Below are 23,812 nucleotides of genomic sequence, written 5' to 3'. Positions count from 1 at the left end.
TCTGCAAATATTTCTGGAGTCATTTAAATAGCCTGAAAAAGAATAGTTTCCCTTTAGGATGTAATCGTCTCTAAAACAATTGTCAATCTATCAAAGACCCTGCCCCTTCAGGAGTAGGTTTTTGTTATTATTTTTTGGATTCAAAGCCCCCCCTTTATCTGCTCTCTCTGCTCACTCATTTCTTGATATTTCCCTTCCTGAATCTTCCACTGTAGTTGTAGGTGTAGGTCTTTTGGGTATCTCACCCTTTTTTAAAATATGACTCCATTTTATTTACCATAAAAAAGTCTTTCTTGTAAATAGCAGGAACAGGGGGAAGATATGGCCTTGCCTTCTTTGGCTTTATTCTTGTGCTTTTTCCCTTCCCATTTATTTGCATTGGAAATGAAAAGAATCTGTGTTTTTATTTTATTTTATTTTTAAACCCTTCCCTTCCATCTTGGAATCAATACTATGTTTTGGTTCCAAGGCAGAAAAGTGATAAGGGCTAGGCAATGGGGGTTAAGTGACATCCCAGGGTCACACAGCTGGGAAGTGTCTGAGGCCAAATTTGAACCCAGGACCTCCTGTCTCTAGGCCCAGCTTTCAATCTACTGAGCTACCCAGCTGCCCCCAGAATCTGTGTTTAAAAAAAAATGGGGACCATCAGTCTCAAAAAAGTCTGTGTTTTTATAAAAGAGAAGGTAAAAAAGGTTGCTACCTCTCCTCTAGTCTTTATTTCCCCCTCCTTGCTTCTGGAACCAGCCCTGGAATCACCCTAGTTTATGGACCTTTCATCATATCTTCTTGGGAATTAGGCTTCCATCTTATTTCCTGGTCACCAGTTCAAAACCATATTGCCTGTTTACCCATAATCAATAGTCAATATGTTTTGAGGGCCTTTGAGGTGAACCCCTGGGGTGCAGGAAGGATACCCTTTGAAAGAATGCAAGACTCTGAAACATCTTAAAAATAAAAAGAGAAATGCATTCATTTAGAAGATAATGTTGAATCTGGCCAGGAGGACAGCCTAGATGGAAAGCTGCCTTCCAGATGACAACAATTCTGGGGTCTTTATACTCTTTACAATAGTGAAAAGGTGACTCTAGAGTAGTCTACACTGAGGTAAGGGGGCAGGAAGGGGGTGGGGGGGTCTGCCTGAAAACATAGGGAGTAACCCTCATAGTGTAGGGGACAGATAGATGTCTTATATACAACTGGATGTTATCAAGGCATAGCCTGGAGGTGTAGCTCTATGTCCATCTCAAATCTAAAGGACAATCCAAGGAGAATATTCCTCATACTTATCAGATGTTTGGGGTTAGTGGTCACAAGGACAAAAGAGAGCAAAGAACTTTCATGCTTACAATTTGCCTGAAACACTTCTATGTTTAACTTGGGAGTACAATGGCCCATGCCAGCTACACATTATTAGGCATCTACACATTAGGCATCCAATCAGGACAGATATCTGCTGAAATTGGAAGCTTTCAGTTCAGAGACTGAACTAGGTACTCTGGTTAAACATGAGGGCAAGAAGAGAATCCAGAACCAGCATGATGTTGATAGTATTCAACAGGTGCCAAATGACAGCTTTGTCTCTTCCACTCCAGAGTAAGGACAGATTCTTAGTTTCCATTTTTGGTTCTACAAAAAGCTACTATAAATACCTTTTCCTTTCTGTTTGATTTCTTGAGAGGTACAAGTACAGTAATGGTTTCACTGGGTCAAAGGGGTATTCACAGTTTAGTAATTTTCTGGGCACAGTTCCAAATTGGTTTCCAGAAAGGCTACACCAAGCCAGAGTTTCACCAAGAATGCATTAATGTATCTATTTTGTTTCTTCTCCTTCAATCTTTCCCTCAAACCCAACCCCTTCATACATTCATTATATCATATATCAGAGTAGGAACAGGTGATAAATGGCAGTTCTGTCTCTTATATTCCAGCACTGAATCTTGGATCCACTCAGAACTCTGGAGGGAACTGACATGGGCACTGTACCCCCAGAAACCCAGGCCAACTATTATCAGGGAAACTCCCTTGCTTTGCCTCCTTCTGACTCTTAACCTAGAGACACCTAATGACCCCACCTAAGGTCCTGAGATGTTTATCCTCTTTTGTCCTCTAGATTTAAGATGGACCAAGAGACGAATCTTTAGGCCTCCAGGCAGACCCCAGGCAGATGACCACCTCACCCCACCAAATGCCTGAGAGACTAATACTCTATAGGTCACATCCACACCATGACATAGCGTCTGTTGTAAAAAGTATAAAATCCCCAGAACTGATGTCATCTGGGGGACAGCCTTTCTATCCATGCTGTCCCCATGGAGGAACAGCCTTTCCATTCATGCTGCCCTCCCAGGAACTGCTCCCCATCTTGCTGTCCCACCTTGCTATCCTCCTGGCCATTCTCAACATTACTTTCTAAATTAATAAATTTCTCTTTGTTTTTAAGCCAAGTTTTTGGAGTCTTGCATTCTTGCAAAAGGTATCCTTCCCAAACCCCAAAGGTATCCTTCACACCCATAACAGGAACTTTTTTCTAAGCATAGTGCAATGGGGCAAGGAGCAGCCTGAGGCTGTATTCTGGTAAGGAGCAGAAAGAGATATTGGTAGCCCAGTCCCTAGAACAGGGTCTCCAGATGGAACCCCAATAGTAATCTGAAGCCTGAAACCAAATAACCAGGGCAAAGGACTAAATGGAAACTTAGGGAGCCTTCTAGCTAGTTGACAGGGGCTAGGGTTAGTAGCAACATGCTTGCTAATAGAGTCTAATAGAGCTTTAACCCAAACTGAGTCCACAGTGGTGTTGCCCAAACCCAAACCTGGGTTAAAACCTTGCAAAGCTCTGGCTAGAGGGGTAGCAATAGCATTTAACTCTGAATCATACAACTTTGGGCACCCTGAAAACTTAAAAGATCTCAGCCTGAAACACTTGAGAGAATCTTCAAGATAGTATGCAACATAATACACAAAGAAATAAGCAAGACTCAGACATTCCCTCCAGAAGTGAGTACAATTTGACCCTAACACAAAACCCCAGTTCTGGAAGGCTGGAAGAAAGTAACCAAAACCAGAATCTAACCAAAAAGAAATATTATGGTGGCCAAGATATCCAAGACCCAAATCTGGAAGAAAATTACTCTAAAACAATAACAAGAAAAATCTCAAAGCAAAATGCAGGTTGGGCACAAATTCAAATAGAATTTCTGGAAAAAAAATGAAGCAGATGTTTAAAAAAATTAATGATTTTTTTTACATAAAATGAGAGCATTAAAGGAAAGAACAAGAAGTTAAAACTATGAAGGAGGGACTAATAAGGAGAATTAACAGCTTCACAAAAACCAAAAAGGTATATAACCTTATAAAAGTAATAGACTCCTTGAAATTATGCTCCTCCCAAGTGTTGGAGAAGGGATGTTTATATAACTGCTATTGTTATGTACTTTGAAGTAAATATTCCTTTATAAAAAAGGAATTTGACTTTTAAATGGTTAAATGGAATTGAAGGAAACCTCAAAAGTTTGAGTAACATTATCATTTCGGGCTTGAGTCAATGACAAAGACTTCTTCCAAACTCTTTCAGGACATGACATAATTATAAAGGAGGAAGGAAGTGTAAATATGCCTGACTATTCAAGCAATGAAGTCTAAGGGAGTTGCTCTTATAAATATATAAAAAAGTTAGAGATTTCTGTACAAACAAAACCAATTAGTTTAAATCAGAAAGGAAATAGTTAAATGGCAAATTGTGGGGGCTAGAGGATGGATCCTGTACCAAGTTGTTCTGACAAGTGTCTCATTTCCAAGGAACAGATTGAAATTTATAAGAATAAGAGTGATCTCCCAGTTTATAAATGGCCAAAGGATAAAGTTTTCTAAGATTGAAAATCAAGTCATTGATAACCATGTGAAAAATGCCTCAAATCAATAATAATTTTTCTTATTTTGCAAATTAAAGCAATCTTGAGGATCTACTTCATATTCATCATATTATCAAAATTAATTATTTTTTTAAATGACATGTTAGAGGGGATAGGGTAGTTGAAGAATAGGAAGGAGAAACAAAACAGGCACAGAATTCAATTATTGGAGCTGTGATTTATTAATAGAAGAACAAATAAAGAATCTACCAGCTGGGACAGTCTTCCCTAGTGGAAGCTGCATCGGGTTAACATTAGGAAACAGTTTATATAAGGTTACAAGTTACAGAGTTATTTCTTTTTACACATAGGTTCTTAATCAAACAAACCTTATCATCGACACAGGAATGTGGGGTCGGAGATGAGGAGGCAATCCTCAGATTTATGTGGAGGCTGTTATTTAGGGGCTGTTTATTTTCACATTCATTTAGTCACTTAGCCCTAGTCAGCCATATGTTATCTTGCTTCCATCCTGACCTCCTGAAATTCCTTTTGTCTCCTGCCCCTTTCTAATTCTCATCCCCCAAAGCTAAGTAGAGACTGGTTTGCTGTCTGCATGAACAACTTGACCTCCTGGGGGGAGGGAAGCTGGGTCTATTCCCTAAAAATGCAGGAAGGGATTGATCTGCTTTATCTTCTTCAATTTTATTATCTTCCCTTATTGGGACTACTTCAATACCATGACTGGGGAAAAAGGAAAATGATAGCAAAGTCCAGAGGGATGTAATCTGGTGGGAAATAAAGAGGACCTGGAGGCTTGGTCATTTATTAGTTTATATCATTGGACAATTTATTTAACCTCTATTGGCCCATTTCTTTGTATGTAAAATGAGTGGGTTGTACTATATATCCTTTATGTTCCCTTCCAGATTAAAAAAATCTATGATCCTATGTTCCCTTGGTAGTGTCAACTTTTTTGAAGGGTCTAGGGGACCCCAAAGTCTGTCAGTTTGGCATCTAGCAACTCCAGCTTGAAAGCTGGAGACCTACATTATTTCATCTATAAAACTAGAAACTTTTACTAAATGCCCCCAAGCTTCTTTCTGACTGTAAATATATGCTCCCCAGAATGAATATAAATTTAAAGGCAGGGACTATTATTAACATTTCTCTTTCTTATCCTTAGCACTTAGCATTGTACCTTTCCCATAGTAGATGGTTATAAATGTTTATTGAGTTGAATTGAAAAGTAAATCCACTAAAAATCAAGTGTAGATTTTGAGTAATCACAGAAAAAAAAGGACCATCAATAGAGATTGATTTAGGATGATAGCTTATCTATGATTTAGGAATACTTATAGTAGAGTTAAGTTTTTTGGTTTCTTGTCATGCTGTTACCAAGTCTAAAATTCTACATAGCCTTTAATCCATCAAATGCCATCTCTTCAAGGAACTTTTTTATGATTTCCTCAGCCATGAGTGAGTGAGTTTGTTTGTTTGTTTGTTTCTTTTTTTTCTTTCCTCCTTCCTTCCTTCCTTCCTTCCTTCCTTCCTTCCTTCCTTCCTTCCTTCCTTCCTTCCTTCATTTCTTTCTTTACTTCTTTCTTTCTTTCTTTCTTTCTTTCTTTCTTTCTTTCTTTCTTTCTTTCTTTCTTTCTTTCTTTCTTTCTTTCTTTCTTTCTTTCTTTCTTTCTTTCTTTCTTTCTTTCTTTCTCTCTTCCTTTCTTTCCTCCTTTCTTCCTTAATTTCATTTTCATTAATGCATTGATTGTGCATTTTGGAACATTATATAGTTGTCTAGGTATATTAATCCCCTCAATTTATTGAATTCTAAGTTAAAGATGGTAGAGACCATATCATATCTGAACTTTGTATATTTCCAATAGGTAATATAGTACTTAGATGGAGAAAGTACTCAACTGGTTGAACTGAATAACCTGAGGTTCAAGTTTGTGCTGCCCTCCATAGCAACTATTATAATATAGAGGCAGCTAGTTATACTAGTGAAGAGTTCTTGTCCCACAGTGAGAAACACCAGAGTTCAAATCTGCCTTAGATATTTACTAGTTATGATCTTGTGCAAGTTACTTAAACTGTTTGACTTAAGTTTCCTCAACTTATCTTCCAGAGTTATTGTGAGGAACCAATGAGATAATAATTATAAAGTACATAATATAGTACCTATCACATAGTTGTCACCATATAAAAACTAGTTTTTATTATTAAGTGTAGTAGGAACATAGTAGGAATTAAAATCTCTGGGAATTCTGTTTTCCCTTGCTTTATTGATCCAAAATACTGACTCTTCCAGTATGGAACTATAGATCTAGTTATATAATGGACAGTACTTATTAATAAATTCCCTATATGCTAAAAAATTTTATAAATATTTCTGGTCTTTCTAATTACTTGACCAGCTACCATTTTCATATTTTTAAAAAATTCACTACTTATTATATTAGGTTATTTGTTGTGTCATTGGCAATTTTTATCCTTCAATTATTTCTCCTAACTTTGGTGACAAATTTACACTTAAATTTTTTCAGTTGCTATGTTTGGTTTTATTGACATTGAAAGTGTCAACTTGTAATCTGGGGGACTTCAAAGTCTGTGTTTATTTGGGATCTAGCAACCCCAAGTTTAGTCAGCTTGAAAGATGGAGACCCAAAACTTGTCCTTGTTCAGGTGAGATATTTAAGGGCTCTAGTCAGGTGGAGTTAGCAGACTTTAATCAAATGCTCAAAACCCTTTTGTCCTAGGAGCTTCTCCCATTGTGTCAAAGTCCTTCCTTAGGTGGCCCAGCCCTAGTTTGGGTGTTTGCCTTTTAGTGTCCATTGTAAGGTAGCCTCTGGCTATGATTTCTTTCCCTAGTCTGTTGGTATAGTTTGAACACTCCCATTTCCTAAAAGGTATATTAATTCCCCAAATTCTATGGTGCTTTGGAGCTATTGAAGGACCAGCCCAGGAACCTATTTTCTCCCTGACCCCCTGTGCCTAGAGCCCCTAGAGCCCCTATAGTCAAGTTACCATATCCTGTGTGAACTTTATGGCCAGGAGCCATAAAGACCCCTAACGCCAGGAGTTCCCCCTCCTGACATATACCAGGAACTGATAACACCCCTGAGTCCCCACCTGGGCGAGATCACAATTAGTATTTAAACTGGAAATAATGCCTACCTCAAGCTCTTCTATGCTCTTCTACCTTCTTCTATGCTCATGTTCTTCTCCTGCTCTTCCATTTTCCCAATGATGTAGTGGGTAAGCTAAGCGCTGGGGTTTTGAATGGGCTAATCAGCCCTAGGAACATGGTTTTCTTATTTTGTATTTCTTTATTCCTTGATTTCTAATAATCTTTAATAGACCTCTTAAAATATAATATTTCTATTACTAGTTAACTAATGTAATTTTTATAGCTCTGGACATGGGCGAAATATTGGATCTATCCCTTTTCTAATTAAAGATTTGTTTTTTCTGACTACTTTAGTAGTTCTGTGTTATTTCCAAGTTAACACAAGTGATATCATGTCCAAGTTGCTTTTTAAAGTGCACAATGTCAATTTTTTTTTAAAAAATCTCAAGTTAATCAAATTTTAAGTAGTTCTGAGTATAATTTTGCCTAGATTTAATACTATTTTTTAGGTGACTAATCAAAAGCTATTTGTTGCCAAGCAAAAATTATTTTTCTAGCCTCTTGCTTGTGTGTGTGGGTATGGTTCTCAATTAGAGCTAATTGGATTTAAAATTGCATGCATAATCCAGTCCTAGGAGCTAAAATTTCAAGGGTCTTTAAAGCAATTATAATTCTAAAATATTTATTGAGAAGCTTTCCAGCAGCTGTTTTGTATTATTTTCTCCTGTTTTAAGAAGTGTGGTACAATGGAAAGAATGCAGTATTTGGAGTCAGAAGACCAAGGATCAAATAGAGCTTCTCTGCAAATTAGATTGAGAACTGGAGGAACCCAATCCCCTCATCTACAAATTGAGAAAACTAAGTTCTACCTTCCTAACATTACCTAGGTAGTAAATGTCAAATTAGGATTCAAACCAAAGTTCTTTCACTACTGTCAACTTGAAATTTGGAATTCTGCCCAGGTCTCCTGAGAATTCACCCCAAGGGAAGACTCAGATTTATCAGTTTCAGACTGAACAATAGACCTTAAAGTACTTAATATCTGTTTAGGTGGGGCTAGCAGACCTAATCAAATGTTAGTCTTGAAAGTTTATATTATATCAGATCAGGTCCCAAGAAGACCAATACCAGTGCAGGAATGATATATCCTTTTAGTATCTATTGTTGAGGGAGGTCAGAGCAGGAAATGCCCAGCCTTGGAAGATCAGGAAGGCCTGAACAGGGAGCTGCCTAACCTTGGGAGTGTCAGAACCATAAATATGCCAAAGACCCCAGCTGCAGTGGGTACCAGATAAAGGGCAAGAAGACCCCAATAACATAAAATTGTCAAGGTCCCAAGAATAGTTTGTAACCAATAAGGGCTGAGGGGAGCCATACATGCCGGCAACATTCCAAGAATCATATGTAGCAGATAAGGGGCTGGAAGGAGGGCCATACATGCTGAAAAGTATTTAAGGCCCAGCCTTTCAGAAGCAGCTCGGAACTCTGATGGCAGAAGTTCCCACTGGTGCACGTACCAGTTCCATAATAAACAGCCTTTTTCCTTGCCTGATTGCATTGTCCTTGGTCTTCCTTGGTGGTGGGTGAAATCCCGGGCCTTAACATTGTAAGTAGCTATGGTTTCTTTCCCAAGTCTGTTTGTATCCTGTCAGTGTAGATTGAACCTCTCATTTCCTTGTAGACATGGTAATACCAATCAATCATATTTTCCTATCCTTAGTTCCCCAAATGGTATGTGTTTCCCCAAGTTCTATTGTTCTTTGGAGAATCATCTAGTCCAGTTATTCTCTTGAGAGCCAGAGCCTTTGGCTCTATGTGGTTTTTAGGTGCCTGATTATGTAGAGTCCAAATATCGAATGCTATATCATTCTTGATTAAAGACTTGGTTTTTCTGACTACTTTAGTAGTTTTGTGTTTTTCCCAAGTTAACACTACAAATCCAGCATTCTTCTTGACTGCATCACTGTGTAAGTTACAGTATGCACTAAATCAGTGGATGATCATGGACAAGTTATTTAACTTCTGTTAACTTGGAAATAACACAGAACTATTAAATAGTCAGAAAAAAACAAGTCTTTAATCAGGATAGGGATAAGTCCAATATTTGGCCCTTTACTCAGAGTCAGGTGCCACAACTTTTTCAGGGTGCAAACTCTGGACTCTGGGGATGTTATTCCTAGGGAGTGCCACAATGCCATATGACTCCAAGGAACAAAAGAATTTGGGGAACCTATTTGGGAGATTTAGGAGATCCAGGGGCAGGGAAAGATGATTGACATTACTATAGCTGCAAAGAAAATGGGAGTGTTCTAGCTACACTGACAGGCTACAATCAAGTTTAGGAAAGGAATCATAGCTAGAGGCTAGGGTATAAGAGAAGGGGCTACTTATAATGGCTACTAAAGGATCCTTAGCATATGCTTATTCTCTTCCAACTAGGATTGTCATTCCCCAGAGGGTCCCCCACTATGTCTGAAACTGCCAGCCTGGGATTCCCTTCAAGGTAGATTCCCATGGGAACAGGGAACAAATACAAGCTTTGGGGTTTCCAACCTATAAGCTAGTCCTGAAACTTGGGGTTCATCAGACCTCACTAGGCCACAAGTTTGGGATTCCTAGATTCCATGTTGACATTTCTCCCAGACTCATTGGGGGAAAAAAGGTTTGGAGACTACCTGATTTCTGAGATCCTTTTCAGCTCTGGTTCTTTAATTAAAAAAAAAAATCAAAATTAAGAGAATCCAAGATTCTATGGAAGTCACAAATTTAAAAACAATAATTTTCTTTGAAAATTAATATAAGCATCCTTTAAAGTCACCAGAACCTATATTAAGGCAGTAGAACTTTTAGAGAGCTAATCTGAGACAATCTAAATAATCCTTTGTAGCCCTTTGAAGATCTGAGTTCTCTTTCTTTTATCTAAAACCAAACTAGGAGGCACCATCTGGCAAAACAGATTAAGTTGTCCATCCCTTTTGAGCCTGGAGGTTGAATGGGAAAGACTGACTTCCTAAGTCTGGAAAAATCACTATCCTCTTCCCTTCCTTTGGGTAGAGTTATCCTAAAAACTCACTTCCTCTTCTGGAACATAGCTGTCCTTTTAAACCTTATATGCTTGGACTTCTAATAGTGACATGGGCACTATACCCCAGAAACCCAGGCCAACTATTATCAGGGAAACTCCCTTGCTTTGCCTCCTTCTGACTCTTAACCTAGAAACACCCAATGACCCCACCTAGGGTCCTGAGATGTTTATCCTCTTTGATAGTCCTCTAGATTTAAGATGGACAAAGAGATGAATCTTTAGATCTCCAGGCAGACCCCAGGCAGATGACCACCTCACCCCACCAAATGCCTGAGGGACTAATACTCTCCAAGTCAGTCCACAACAGGACATAGCATCTAAAGAGTATATAAACCCCAGAACTGATGTTGTCTGGGGGACAGCCTCTCCATCCATGCTGTCCCCATGGGGGAATAGCCTTTCCTTTCATGATGTCCTCCCAAGGAACTGCTCCCCATCTTGCTGTCCCACCTTGTTATCCTCCTGGTCACTCTCAACATTACTTTCTAAATTAATAAATCTCTTTTTTGTTTTTAAGCTAAGTTTTGGAGTCTTGCATGCTTGCAAAAGGTATCCTTCCCAAACTCCAAGGGAACCCATAACAATAGGAGAAAAATAGTGTGTGCTTCATCTCTTCTGGGGCTATATTGGTTCATAATTTTTAAAAAGAGTGTCTTGGTCTTAAGACTTTCCTTGGCATAAAGCAACTATTTCTGATTGTAGCCATAAACTCATTCCCCACATATTAATCTATCATCTTCAGAAATGGGAGGTCACTCTCCACCTTTAATCTTATCTCTAGAGCTGAACAAATTGAAGATATCTTTAATATATTAATATCTATATATTATGTGTAAATATGTACTATATTGCACATATAATTATATATAGTATGTAATATATTTAATATATGATTAAAGATCTATTTAAAATATAACAAATTTGGTTTATATTAGCAAGCATTTTATATGTTGAAAGCTTAGAAACTAAAGCAAAGATTTTTTTGAAAAATTTTATTTGATTAATTTAAGTAGAATATTTAGTATTACTAAATTAATTATTTAGAATATTTTCCCATAGTTATATGATTCATGTTCTTTCCCTTCCTTCCTCCCATCCCCCTCCCGTAGCCAATGAGCAAATCCACTGTATTTTACAAGTGTCATTGATCAAGACCCATTTCCATATTATTGATATTTGCACTAGGATTATCTTTTAGCAGGGATCCCCAAAATATGGCCACATGTGGCCCCCTGAGTCCATTTATCCGACCCCCACCACACTTCCAGAAGGGGCATCCCTTTCATTGGTGGTCAGTGAGAGGAGCACGGGATACATTTGCACTGTGTATTTTGCTGCCTGGTATAGTTGTGGTGGTGATGGGCCTGTCATGCCCATCACAGCCAGCACTGCAGCCTCCACTATCCTGGATAGCAGAATACAGATTTATTCATAGTTTTTTTTAAGTCCAGCCCTCCAACAGTCTGAGGGACAGTGAACTGGCCCCTGTGTAAACAGTTTGGGAACCCCTGCTCTAGAGTCTACATCCCCAATCATATCCCCATCAACCCATGTGATGAAGCAGTTGTTTTTCTTCTGTGTTTCTACTCCCACAGTTCTTCCTCTGAATGTGGATAGCATTCTTTCTCATAAGTCCATCAGAGTTGTCCTGGGTCATTGCATTGCTGCTAGTAGAGAAGTCCATTACATTCAATTGTACCACAGTGTATCAGTCTCTGTGTACAATGTTCTCCTGGTTCTGCTCCTCTCACTCTGCATCACTTCCTGGAGGTGGTTCCAGTTCCCATGGAATTCCTCTACTTTATTATTCCTTTGAGCACAATAGTATTCCATCACCAACATATACCACAATTTGTTCAGCCATTCCCCAATTGGAGGACATCCCTTCATTTTCCAATTTTTTGCCACCACAAAGAGTGCAGCTATGAATATTCTTGTACAAGTCTTTTTCCTTATTATCTCTTTGGGGTACAAACCCAGCAGTACTTTGGCTGGATCAACCTTTGGGCAGAGTTCCAAATTACCATCCAAAATGACTGGATCAATTCACAACTTTAATTAATGTCCCAATTTTGCCACATCCCCTCCAACATTTATTACTTTCCTTTGCTGTCATTTTAGCCAATCTGCTAGGTTTGAGGTGGTACCTCAGAGTTGTTCTGATATGCATTTCTCTGATTATAAGAGATTTAGAACACTTTTTTGTGTGCTTATTGATAGTTTTGATTTCTTTATCTGAAAATTGCCTCTTCATGTTCCTTGCCCATTTATTAATTGGGGAATGGCTTAAAGCAAAGATTTAAAGGGAAAAAAGAAGCAACAGTAAGTACCAAATCATCATGGAGGCATCAGAAAGCTAAAATGAATTAAAAGAAAAAACATGAAGCCTGTAGGTTTCTTTCAGGAGGGGGAAAGAGTTCTTGTTAGGCAACCCACATTTCCTCCAAGCCATAGGCCATATTTAAATCTCCCTCATAGCTCTCTACTCATTGCTGCCACATTCCTAGACTTCTACAAAAGGGCTTTTTTTTTTTTTTAAACCCTTACCTTCTGTCTTGGAGTCAATACGGTGCATTGGCTCCAAGGCAGAAGAGTGGTAAGGGCTAGGCAATGGGGGTCAAGTGACTTGCCCAGGGTCACACAGCTGGGAAGTGTCTGAGGTCAGATTTGAACCTAGGACCTCAAAGGGGCTTTTAAAGGCCAAACTGGGGAGGGTTGAATCTGTATTTGTACTTTATTGCAGGGCATTTCTCCTTAAGTCAGGGAGTGTCTTTTCATTTTAGCTTTGCCTTTATCTCTAGCTCACCTCTCTCTTTTTCCTACCTTCATTCTAGAACCTTAAAAAAACCGGGGGAAAAGTAGGCCGAGGCAGGGAAAGGAGAAGCAGTGGGTACCTGAACGGGGCGTGGCCTGTGGGCCGAAAGATGGGGACTACCCAGCTTGCCCCGGGTAAGCCAGAAGAGAGCTGGACTACTTCAGGTTCCTTCAGTAGCCCAGATACAGGTTGCTAAGGACGCTGCGCCCGTTGTAACCATGTTGGATCATGAGGAAGGAGTATCTGTGGTGGACAATATAGTCACCCAATTTACCACGTACGAAGATTTCCTGGACTCGCAGATCACCACCCTAGACCTCTATTATCTGGAGGTAAGTGAGGTGCCCGCATCTCCTTCCCTCAAACCCCCGGGCTCTGCGATCATTCTGGGGAACGTTTAGTCTAGATCGCTTCACCCCATTACGGGGAAGGTCAGCCACGCGCACCCATGCAACCAGCCAAAGCACGGACGCATCCTCTGAAGGAGGGAGGCCACCAGCGGTTTGTAATTAGGGGGATGGTGAATTAGAGGAGAGGGGAAGCCCGTAGCATTCTCTCCAATTTCTTTCACCTAGATGATTCACAAGAGAGGCTCCTTCTCTTGCCAGCGCAGTAGGCATCTCTAATGATAACTGGGGCTTGTCTTTGTGGAAGGAAATTGTGAAATTCTAGACTGGAAGACGGGGGGGGGGGGGGGGGGGGGGGGAGGGAGGAGGGGACTCAGAGGTCATTCAATTCAATCCCTTTAACCCCTTTGCCCCTTTGCTCTTCTGGCTTAAAGTTGTTACTAAACCAGAAAATTAGGGCTAAAAAAAAGAGGAAAGAAAGAAATCAATCAACCAATTAATCAGATCCTGTGTGACTATAAGCGAGTCTACCCTCTCTGGTTCTTGGTTTCTAATTTGTGAAATAATGCTTTCAAAGATTAATTCCATTTTTAATTTTTGGCGAATCTTACCTTTCTGTGGAGTCCAGAAAGCTGACCTAGTCTCACTACTTGCAATTCACTCCATCCTTAATGATTATCTGTGGAGGGAGCAAACCCTAAATTATTGAGTTTAGTTTTAGTCTAGTTGAATTGAATGTCAGAACCTAAAATTGTCTCTTCCTCTCCATTACACAAGTCTAGGAATCCTCTTCTTTGTAATTACTATTCCAGATGCAGCAAAAAAAAAAAAAAAAAAAAACAGGCTAACGCCAGATTTTAAAGTAGGGAACTGATGAATTTTAATAGTGTTGATAGGAATATTTCAATGAAAATAGTTAAAACTACATAATTTCACTTTAAAATTTTTTCTTTCTGATAATATATGCATAACCCAGATCAAATTGCTTATCATCTCCAGGAGGGGGAAAAGGAAGGAAGATGGGGAAGACAATTTGGATCTCAAAATTTCAGAAAATGTGGTAAAGATTATTACATGTAATTAGGAAAATGAAATATTTTAAAATTAATAATAATAATAATTTGTTTCCCAAAGTGTGAAAAGAATCTCCTTTTTTCCCCTTCACATTTTCATCATGCTGGCTAATGTATCCTCACACTTTTTGGTCACCGAGAATCTCTGCATTCTAAAATTATTGAAGTTTTCCCCTCAAAAGCTTTTGTTTATATGTAATATATTTATGTGTAGTAAATGTCACTATTTGCCATATTAGAAACAAAAACAATTTTGACCTCATGGACCACCAGAAAGGTTTTCAGGGACTCTTGGATTTTCCCCAGGACATGCTTTGAAAAGAACTAGGTTAAAGTCAAAGAATTTTTGTAAATGTTATTAGCATGTGAATTCTTAATACATGAACTTGTTCTTTTTAAAAGTATTTTGATAAGTTCAATGTTATTGAGTTCCTTTGTCTCTGTATTTTATATATTTTAAAACATTGTTCTGAGAAGGGGAACATGAGCTTCACCAGAGTGCCAAAGACACCAAAAAGTTACCTTTCTTTAAATGAGAACATCTCAGGTAAAGACCCCCACAAATCATTAGAGCAATTATTTCATTTTATACTAAATCATGAGACCCAAAGCAGTTATAAAAATAGGTTTGTAATATAATTTACATTTTATGATATATATAATACACTATATAGTCTATGTATAATACATAATAATTTATAAAATAATATGATCATTTTTAATATGATTATACAAACTGGGACCTTAAAAGAATCTCCAGCACCTGATAATAATTGTATTTGTTTAATTGAATTAAGACCATCCTAGACCTGTGATTTTATTGGTGAGGGAACTCTTGTTGATAAAATTATTTTTTACCAAATCTAATAATAATAGTAATAATAATAAAAAGTTCTCCAATTCACAGTCTTGAAAAAAGCAGTATGAGGTCACTGAGAGATTAAATGACTTGTAGAACTTAAATCTACATCTTATTACCTTAGAGACTAGGCCTGTGTCCACTACACCATGATGCTTATCCCTAGCCCAACCATATTTAGCTTTATAAGAATGGAAAATTTAAGGAGAAACTTTTTTAAAATCCCTTTAATAATATCAGTCAGATTTATCTTTATGATCTCTCTTTTTTTTTAAGTCCCAAATCTTAACATCTTAAAGTTAGAAGGGCTCAGAGTTTAAGGTGGTGTTTTTCAATCAATCTTTTCTTCAATTTTTATCTTCAGCTTCCACTTCACAATTTATAAAAGGAAAAATACCTATATTAAATGCATTTATACATAAATATAGATGTATATGCGCATTTATATGTGTATCCAAACAAAAACAAATTCTCATATTATGTCTAAAATATATGGATCATTTTGTATCTTGAATCCCTCACCTTTCAAGAGAATGGTAGCATAATTCATCATCAGTTGTCTAGAATTATAAGTCTCTGAACTGATCAGAGTTCTTAAGACTTTCAGAGTTGTTGACTTTATAGTGTCATGGTATGACATAAATTATTCATTCTCCTGGTTCTTTTCACTTTGCTCTGTATCAGTTCATAGATTTCCCTGGGTTTTTTTGAAACCATCCCTTTCCTCATTATAGTACAAAAGTATTTCATTACATCCCTGTACCATGATTTATCTATGTCTTAATTGATAGACACCTCCCTTCCTTTGCCATGACAAAGGACTGATTTAGATATTTTTTGTATTTTGCTCCTTTCTCCTCTTTCTTTGATACTTTTAGGATATAGGCCTAGTAAAACTATCTGCATCAGAGGGTATACTCAGGTTATTGACTTTGTGGATCTATTTTCCCACTTCTAAAAAATGTCTATTAACATTTCAGATTTCATGATACAATTCACAGTGAATTACTATGCTTGTTTTCCTGCAGTCTCTCCAATATTTTTTCCTTTTCCTTTTTTTTTTGGTTATCATTATGAATCTTTTGGGGTGGAACCTCAAAGTTAATTTAATTTGCAGTTTTCTCATTATTAGTGATTTGGAGCATTTTTCATATAGTTGTTGATAGCTTGCCTTTCTTCCTTAGAGAATTACTTATTCGTGTCCTTTGACGTTTATCAGTTGTGGAATGACTCATATTATTATAAATTAAATAAATTCCTTATTTATCTTGGAATTTGCTGCAGAGATTATTTTTCCTCAGTCAATTTTCCATTTTTATTTTAGCTGCATTGGTTTTGTAGGTGGTGTCTTTATTATGAAACTGGGTGGAGACACATTTCAAAGTGATACCAGTCTCTAGGGATGAGACTTCACTAACTTCATTCATCAATTAAGGGTAAAGATACTCATGATTATTTCTGAAGACATATTTTTTGAAGTGAAAATTATTCATTTTTTCCTTTATTATCCTAAAAGTATCAAAGAAAGAGGAGAAAGGAGCAAAATACAAAAAATATCTATTTTAGCTCTTTGTAATGACAAAGGAGGGGAGATGACTAGTAAACAGATAGATGTATTTGGAATTAAAAAAAGCTAGGTTCAACATTCTGCCTCTGGTATTTAATAGCTGGGTTGAGTCAACAAGTTGACAAGTGCTTATTAATCATCCAGGCACTGAATTAAATGCTGGGAAAACAACAAAAGCGCAAAGAAAGTTAATCCTTGATTTCAAGAAGCTTATATTCTAATAGAGGAAGTCTACATATAAAAACGAAGTGGGGAATGGGGAGCACAGAGGTGAGGACCAGGATGGAGACAGAAATCTATAATCACAAGAGGATCCCAGAAAGGAAAAAAGGCATCAGTGGCCTAAGACATCTCCTTAAGATGAAGGTTCTGGGAGGCAGCTGGGTGGCTCAGTAGATTGAAAGCCAGGCCCAGAGATGGGAGGTCCTGGGTTCAAATGTGGATTCAGACATTCCTACCTATGTGACCCTGGGCAAGTCACTTAACCCCCATTAATTAGCCCTTATCTCTCTTCTGCCTTAGAACCTAAACACAGTATTGATTCTAAGATGGAAGGTAAGGGTTTTAATTTTTTTTTTAATTTTAATATTTTTTTAAAATGAAGGTTTTGGGAGGAACCAACCAATTTAAGACAGAGGCTATAATCTGGAGAGTCAGGAGTGGAACCTGGAAAAGCAAGCAAACATGGCTGGTCTATTAACTCGCCTAAAAATGAGGTTCTATGAGTGATGGCAAGTCATTTAACATTCTTAAGTCTCAGGAAACTCTCTAAGACTAAGTTAATTATAATTTTAGGGAAAATTTCAAATTACTTTTCACCCCTCAAAACTGGAAAGTAATACAGATACTTAGAATTCATCCTTTTAATTAAAATAGGTTCCATAATCAAATACCAAAAGTGACCCCAATGAATTGGGGTCTAGATTTAGAGAGAAAAATGTTTTATTCCTATTTCATTCCTACAAACTCACAAGCTGGCATTTTTTTCCCCAGCAGGCATTAATCTCAGAATATCGGAGTTGTTCAAGACCTTAAAGACAATCTTGTTTAACTAGTAATGAGCAAGAATGTGCCCTATAAACTACCAGACAGATGATCATCCTGTCTTTGCTCAAAGTCCTCCAATTGAGGGTAGAAATGAGGGAACGCAGTTCAACCTCTCTGATTATTAGGAAATCTACCCTGACAACAAACCTTAACTTTCAACTTTCATCTTTGCTCTTAGTTCTAGTAGCTAGGTCCTGGGAAGCACTAGTCTATTCTTTCTTCCACAAGATACACCTTCAAATACTTGAAAAAGTATATCATGTGGATATGGAGGGAATCGAGACTATTAAGGAAGAACAAAAGGTTTTCCTAATTAAAATGAAGGCCCTGTTGAGATGAGATAAATTTGTGGACCTAGTAAGTATGATTTCATGACTTCCTTTAACTCTTTTCAGTAGTCTGTGGATAAAGATAAAGGAAATGGTAGGGGGAAAAAATCTAGGATTAGGGTTTGTCTAGGTATAGTAATTGGAGAAGAGAACACTTCTATGCCATAAGTTGTTTATCCATTTCTCAATTTATGGGCACTCCTTCATATTCTCAGCCTTTGCCATCTCCAAAAGAGATGTAAATGTTTGGTATGACTTAGAATTTGCTTTACTTAGAACTCATTCCTTATTTAATCTACACTATCTCAAATTCTTCTACTGCTCCTACTTCCCTTTATATTCCTAAATTCCCCTTGTGTCCACATGTATTCCTCTTCCCAATTGAGTAGGGTAGCTAAGTGGATCAGTGGATAGAGTACTGGGACTGGAGTCAGGAAAATCTGAGTTCAAATCTGGCCTGAGACACTACCTACTTCCATGATCGCAAACCTATGACACATGTGTCAGCAATGACATGCATAGCCATTTTCAATGACGCGTGGCTGCATGCTGCTGCATACAGAGAAGTAGGAGGTCACATGCAGAGAAGGACATTTTTTTTCCTCAAAGTGACACACCACCCAAGTTATGCTCAGTTTTTTGGCGAATTTTGACACACCAAGCTCAAAAGTTTGCCCATCACTGACCTAGTTTGTGAGCCTGAGCTAGTCCCTTAGCCTCTGATTTCCAAACAAAAGGATCTGCCAAGAAAATCCCATAGAGAGCTCCATGGGATCACAAAACATTAGAAGTAACTGAGCAAGATCATTCTTTTCCCTTCCCCTCACCCACTCCCAATGTATTCCTCTTCTCTTCTCTTTTCTTTTCTAAAGATCAGGGCATAACAGAACCATTCCCAAATCTTGTCTAACTGGACTCCCTGTATAACTCTGATTACGATAGGGTTCTGATAGGATACATGAATCATCTCCCTATATTTGGATATAAGGAGTTTATTTATCCTTTCTTAATCTTTTATAATTGTTTGTATATAGATTTTTATATTTCTCTTTGTTTCTATGTTTGTACTTTAAAGTTTCTATGCAGGTTTTTCATTAGTAATTCTTGGAAATCCTCTATTTCATTAAAAAGGCTATTTTGCTCCTTCAATATTATACTCAGCTTTTTTTGGCAAGTTATTCTTGGCTTAGGCCATAACCTTTGGTTTCCAGAATATCATATTCCAAGTCGTTAAATTTTTTTTTTTATCATGTTTGATCCTTATGGAGGTTCCTCAATGTTTGAATTTTTTTTTCCCTTTCTGGTTGCTTGTAGTATTTTTCTTTGACCTGAAAGTTCTGGATTAAAGTTATGGTGTTCCTGGGAATTTTCATTTTGAGATTTCTTTCATGTAATTTATGGATACTTCTTATTACCACTTTGCCCTCTGGTTCAGAGAGAACTGGGCAGATTTCTTTTAAGATTGTTTGAAATATGACATCCATGCTCCCCCACCCCATTCCCCACCTTTTTTTGGCCAATGGTATGCATATAAGGAGTAGTGTTACAGGGTTGCTTTGTCCATGTAAGTTATATGTGTCCACATGGGTCTGTCTAGATGTGGTTCACATGCAAGAATAGATGGACTTTTCCCTTCCACATCTCATTTTTCCAAGGGAGACTTTGATTATTTCCAGGAAGGGAAGAGGTAGGTTGGGGCCAGAGGCTAACCAATCTGCTCTCCTCAGAGAATCAGTTGTTACAAAGACAGACATATCTATCTGCTCTTAGTTTCTCTAAGGGGAGTAATAGTTTATGTCCACACTACATTTCTGATTGCTATTCCTTAATCTAGACTTCCTACCAAATCCACAATGAGCACACATAGCAGTTCCATTTATCCAAATAGATAACAAAACAGAATTCAGAGAAAGTATGCATAGATAATGTATTCTTGTTTACTCAACAATAAAAAAGTGGAGTTCTCCTATAAGGAGTAAGATAGCTTAATTAAGAAAGAGTTCTAGATCTCAATCATGGGGAAATTTCCCAAAAGTCTTTAAGATAACAAGTTAGAGATGGGGACATGATAGAGATTGGCAACTTCTCTACAGTATCATTTCTTTTTTCCCCTTGATCTGAAGAGAACTTAGAATGCTACAGCTTCTCAAAGCTGGAAGTCAAAAGAGTTCTGATTGCTCTTCTCTCCATTTCTCACTAATTTTACCTATTCCTCCCACAGGCACAAGGCATTGAACAATCAATTTCACCAATGAGTAGTGTAAGGAATTTAATTAAGGGTTTGACTAAAATATATGAGAATTTTAAGATAACACAGTGGTTACTGATTTTAAAATTAATACAGCCCAAGTCAAAATGACTTTTAGCAGCTTTTATTTACAAAAAAGATGGAGAGTGTGAAAATAGAGAAATGAGAGAGTGTAGAGTAAGAAGTCTAGCTTATCACCCTAAATGGTGCTCCGGTCCCAGCTCAACCCATGTAGGGCATATTAGGAGAACGTGGGGTTGAATTAAGTAAGGGTTCAACCCACATAGCCTCCTCGAAGGAGGGGAGGCCTCTCCAGAAACCAGGAAAGGAAGATCATCTTTTTACTCAGTAGGAGAAGATCCAAAGGGAGAAGATCCCGGAACAGTCTTACCAGGATTATCAGAAGCAGTCCAAGAGCCACAATCCCAGTCCAAGTTCCTTCAATGCTAAAATTCAGGCCCCCTTGCACAGGAAGTTCATCACCACTTAAAGTCCTTTTTTTACATTGCTTCCCGTCCCTTCCTCCACTTTACACCAATTGCAGTCTTTAATTTTGCTTAGCACTGGCCAGCGGGCAGTCGTTTCTGGGGTTGTCACCCACTTTAGTAAGTGGCTTGTGGACCTCCTCTACTTAGTGTTAAGTAGGAGTGTCTATGCTTTTGGTTGATTAAATTAAAAAATAGGCAAGGGGAGAGTGAATCCAGTCTTTACAGGTGAGAGATACATACAACTGGCTAAGGGTTACATTATGATTGTCGAAAGGTTCTTATTTTTTTTCTCCATCTGTTTTCCAGGCCAGTTGTTTTTGCTATGATATACTTTATGTTTTCTTCTATTTTTTCCAGTCTTTGGCTTTTTAAAAAAATATTTCTTGCCTTGTGGAAATATTGATTCTATTTGAATTATATTAATTTTAGGAAGTTTGTCGTTTGGGAAAGGTTTTTTGCCTAAATATTAATTACCTTCATAATTTTTATTCTATAGCTCTCAATATTTTTACCTCAGGAACTTTAATTTCACTTATAAAAATTTTTTTTTAACTCTGAACTCTCAATTCACCTCTTCCACTGATTGTAGTTGGATTCCTCTGAGGCTTTTCTTGTAAATGGTTTGGAATTATTCTTCTCTCTTGAGTGTTCTGCCACCATAATAGTTTTTTTATGGTAAGGTTTTTTTTTTGTTTGTTTGTATTCCAGTTTACTTCTTGACTTCAGACTTGATGTTAGGGTTGGGCTCTGTGACCCTTCTGGAAAAAAAGGTTTGAGCTGATCTTGTTGCTGTTTTCTTGGGTTATTGAGAATAATGTTATTTTATCATCTCTCCTCTTCCCACATCTGAGCTTTGCAGGTTCCTGACCTGGATTTCAGTGTAAGCAACAATAGACTGCTGCCAAACTCCTTGACAATCAGTCAACTAGAAAGTTCTCTTGGCTCAGAGTTGCAGAATTGTAGGTTCCTCTTTCATCAGGGATTCCTGCCCTGTTTATTCCTCCATGGATACTGGAAACAAGGTCCTTCTCTGGGTCTGGGTTCTGAGCCATAGTACTATTGCTATTGGCTTCTGAACATCCTCATTTCTCCATGCACAGCCCAGGGCCTCACTACCTGGGAACATTACCATACCAGCTCCCTTTTCAATCTTCCCATCCTCAGTCTCTCTCTCCCTATACTAAACTGAGCCTTGACAAATGTTACACATAACATTTTTTCTGGATTTCCCCATAAAATTTGATCTAGTACATTTTTTGAAATTTGTTTGTAGGAGCTTATGGAGAACTCAGTTGTACTGGTTCCTACCATTCCTCAATAGATATTTACTAGGAGCTTAATATGTACAAGGCAAGAAACAGGACAGTATAATAGAAAGTCAGTCTTGTAGTCAGGAGGACCTGGGTCCAAGTCTACCTCTGGCACATACAGGGTATATGGGCTTTGAGTAAGTCATGCCAACTCTTCATGCCCCCAGCCAACTCTGAAAGACCAAAAGTTGCACAGTAGTTTGCAAATCTGCATTGATAGAAGGAGGGGTTTCCTAATAAGGAACACCTCACCACAACCAATGAAATCATAGTCCCAGGCTGAAAAATAAATGTATGAAGCTCTTTAGACTCTAGGGATATAAAGGGGGACAAGCAGTACCAGATCTCAAGGACTTTATGTGCTCCTTGGAGGAAGTGGAGGAGATACCAGAAGAAGGGAGAATGAATAGCTGATTGAATCAGAACACAAAAAGAAGGTGCCACTAATTCTGAGCCTTGGAGAAAGACAAGAATTCTAAGAGATAAAGAGAGATCGTATTCCAGGAAAATATTTGGAGATGGGAAATGGAGAGTCAGGGTGGAGAAAGACCTAAATTCTGTTTGGCTGGTACAGATTTTCATGAAAGAAAAAATAAAAAACCCTAGAAAGTTACTTAGGAACCACATTTTTGGAGGTGTAAAATGCCTTTCATGTAACCTCAGCATTTATTAGAGCGGCATGAGACTGATCCAGGATCATTCAGGTTTTGTTTTGGTTTTGTTGTTTGTTTTCAAGTCAAAGAAAAGTCTCCCTTGTCTTGGGACAGCTTTGGGCATTGTATGCTTCTTAGATTTGGAAACTAGCTTGTACTGAGACTATTAACTTGGATGGTGCCAGCGGGGTTAGCATGTTTATCTTGTCCAAAGAGGCCAGACGGTTGATTACTGGGGAGTTCACCAGTTTGAGCTTGTAGTTAGGGTCACTCTGCCAAGTCTTCATTTTTATTTTCTCAAGTGAATATTGAGTCATAAAACCACAGAAGTTCCAGAAATAGATTAGAGTCCCAGTAAATAGATTATCACTGGAAGGAGACTTATTATTTTATTTTTCCTATCAAAACAAAGCACTGAGTCACAGTCACATAAGCCAAAATATTTTACTTATTTAAACAGGGGAAACAGAGTCAGATTGCCATGAGTTTTCATTTCTACATGGCACTGATTTATATTTTCGAAGGTTTAAATGGGGGAATGAATTAAGCAATAGTGAAAAAATGTCAGTGATATCATACTTTTTGTGGTTTCTGTGTTTACGTTTTCCAAGTGGGATATTTATATTTTATATTCTAAAACATTTTGATTCATAAGTGTCCTTGTGATTTCAAATCTGTTCTAATTGTCAAGAAAGCTCCAAAATGGAATTGGTCTCATTCTTTCTTTTTAGTACTCTTAAATTGTTGATAAAATGTTGTAATGAATAGCAAAATAAAAATAACTAATCTGAGTTCACAACAACAATTAAGTTACATGTATAAGTATTTATAAATAAGGCCATTGAAATAAAACTTTGAAATGTTTAGCCAAGATAATATTATATGCCTAGAACTAAGCCTAGGACTCATATGCCCTGTCATAGAATTCTTTGATTTTTGAAGCTTATGTGATTATTAATAATAGAGGAGAGATTTCATTTTTTATTATTAGGTTCATATATTTAGAGCAGGAA

General features: G+C 37.7%; 1 protein-coding gene across 2 annotated transcripts in view; it reads left to right on the top strand.

Annotated features, from left to right (window-relative positions):
- The first annotated feature begins 12,902 nt into the window (after positions 1–12,902).
- CFAP299 (cilia and flagella associated protein 299) overlaps positions 12,903–23,812 on the top strand; it is a 530,824-nt gene continuing 519,914 nt past the window's right edge. The window contains exon 1 of one of the 2 annotated variants that reach the window (XM_001371531.4): positions 12,903–13,210. In XM_001371531.4, coding sequence (XP_001371568.1) covers positions 13,097–13,210 — 114 coding nt within the window. In that variant the 5' untranslated portion in view covers positions 12,903–13,096. The remainder of the gene's footprint in view (positions 13,211–23,812) is intronic. The other variant, XM_056803233.1, reaches the window with a different exon arrangement.

Source organism: Monodelphis domestica, chromosome 6 (assembly GCF_027887165.1).
Source record: "Monodelphis domestica isolate mMonDom1 chromosome 6, mMonDom1.pri, whole genome shotgun sequence".
In the NCBI taxonomy this organism is placed as follows: Eukaryota; Metazoa; Chordata; class Mammalia; order Didelphimorphia; family Didelphidae; genus Monodelphis; species Monodelphis domestica.
The sequence above is the reverse complement of the archived record's forward strand: the minus strand, read 5'-3'. Positions and strand labels throughout refer to the sequence as shown.